The 1,592-nt window shown below is 56.4% G+C and overlaps 1 protein-coding gene across 1 annotated transcript; it reads left to right on the plus strand.

Annotated features, from left to right (window-relative positions):
• Positions 1-1,207, plus strand: LOC104359487 (olfactory receptor 5V1-like). Its single transcript, XM_009965247.3, has one exon. The coding sequence runs from the start codon at positions 13-15 to the stop codon at positions 1,093-1,095; it is 1,083 nt and encodes a 360-aa protein (XP_009963549.2). The 5' UTR covers positions 1-12; the 3' UTR covers positions 1,096-1,207.
• The last annotated feature ends 385 nt before the right edge of the window (positions 1,208-1,592 follow it).

The raw sequence follows: 1,592 nt of genomic DNA on the forward strand, positions 1-1,592 counted from the left end.
CTTCCAAACACTATGGAGACAGACCAAAGCCATCCTACCAGTGAAACCCTTGCCTTGTGGGTGGTTGTGCTCCAGTTCCCTGGCTCACAGTTACCACCTCCTCCTCACAGCACTCATTTCTGCCCACAGACCAACCCAGCTGGCCCCATGGCAGGTGAGAACCAGACTCACATAACGGAGTTCATGCTCCTGGGCTTTTCCCACGGCCAGCCCTTCCTCTTTGCTCTTTTCCTGGCCATTTACCTGGCCACACTGCTGGGGAACTCTGCAATACTCGCCCTCGTGTCCCTGGATCCCCATCTCCACAGCCCCATGTACTTCTTCCTCAGTCACCTGTCCTGCTTGGACATTTGCTACTCATCAGTGACAGTGCCCAAGATCCTGGCAAATACCCTGCGCCCACAGCCGACCATATCCTACCATGGGTGCCTGGCACAGATGTTCTTCCTGATGGGGTGCGCAGGAGCTGAATGCGCACTCCTGGCTGTCATGGCCTATGACCGCTATGCAGCCATATGCCAGCCCCTGCACTATGTCCATGCCATGAGCCGAGGTGTCTGTGTGGCAGCAGCCATCAGCTGCTGGCTCTGGGGGATGCTGGACTCAGCCGTGCACACACTCCTGGCCTCCAGGCTCTCCTTCTGCGGGGCTGCCCAGATCCAGCACATCTTCTGTGATGTCCCTCCACTTCTGAGGGCTGCATGCAGCAACACCCACCCTAGTGAAGTGGCACTCCACACTGCCAGCGTCTTTGTGGGCCTCAGTCCCTTCCTGTTTATCATCGTCTCCTACCTCCGCATCCTGACCACCGTCCTTGGGATGTCCATGGCCACCAGCTGGCACAAGGCCTTCTCCACGTGCTCTGCCCACCTGCTCGTGGTTGCCCTGTATTTTGTGACAGCCAACCTGAACTACAACCGACCCAGCTCTGGCTACTCCCTGGCAGCTGACACGCTGGTCTCTGCACTGTACAGCATTGTCACTCCCATGCTGAACCCCCTCATCTACAGCCTCCGCAACCAGGAGGTGCGGGGGGCCCTGCGGAAGGCTGTGCGGGGACAGGGCAGGCCAGGGTCCACAGGCAGCAATGCATGAGCAATACCAGGGCTTCAACAGAGTGCTGATGTGGCACTGGTGCAGCATCATCCATCTGTGAGAAATCTTTGATGGCAGCAGTGGGCTCAGAGCCCTCTGCCCAGGTAGTGGCTGCTTGTGGCACACTGCCATCACTTGTCTGATCCTCAGCACATCACTGATAGCAGAATGGCAAAATGAAGTTGAGAACAGGACTACAGTTCCAGGATTATGTCTTTATTTTGCAGGTGTTGTGCTGAGCTCAGCACAGGACCTGTTGCAGCTATGCTGCTAGCAGGGAACGCTGTAAAAGGCAATTTCATGTGGTACTAGACATGTGCTGACCCCGAGCAAGGCTGTGAGCTCTGTCTTGGGGCTGCCTGAGTTGCTGATCCAGGCCCTGCATGGGACAAGGGGCAGTGTCTTGGATTGCAAAATCTGGTCTCCACAAAGGGACTGTCACACCATCCTCCTTCCACACATGCTTTCATACTGAGTCTGATGTCTCCTGGGTTTCT

This window comes from Tyto alba, unplaced genomic scaffold (genome assembly GCF_018691265.1).
Source record: "Tyto alba isolate M040663 unplaced genomic scaffold, T.alba_DEE_v4.0 Super-Scaffold_2, whole genome shotgun sequence".
In the NCBI taxonomy this organism is placed as follows: domain Eukaryota; kingdom Metazoa; phylum Chordata; class Aves; order Strigiformes; family Tytonidae; genus Tyto; species Tyto alba.

Coding starts and splice junctions, on each gene's coding strand:
- LOC104359487 (XM_009965247.3), top strand. CDS start 13: ATGGAGACAGACCAAAGCCATCCTACCAGTGAAACCCTTGCCTTGTGG.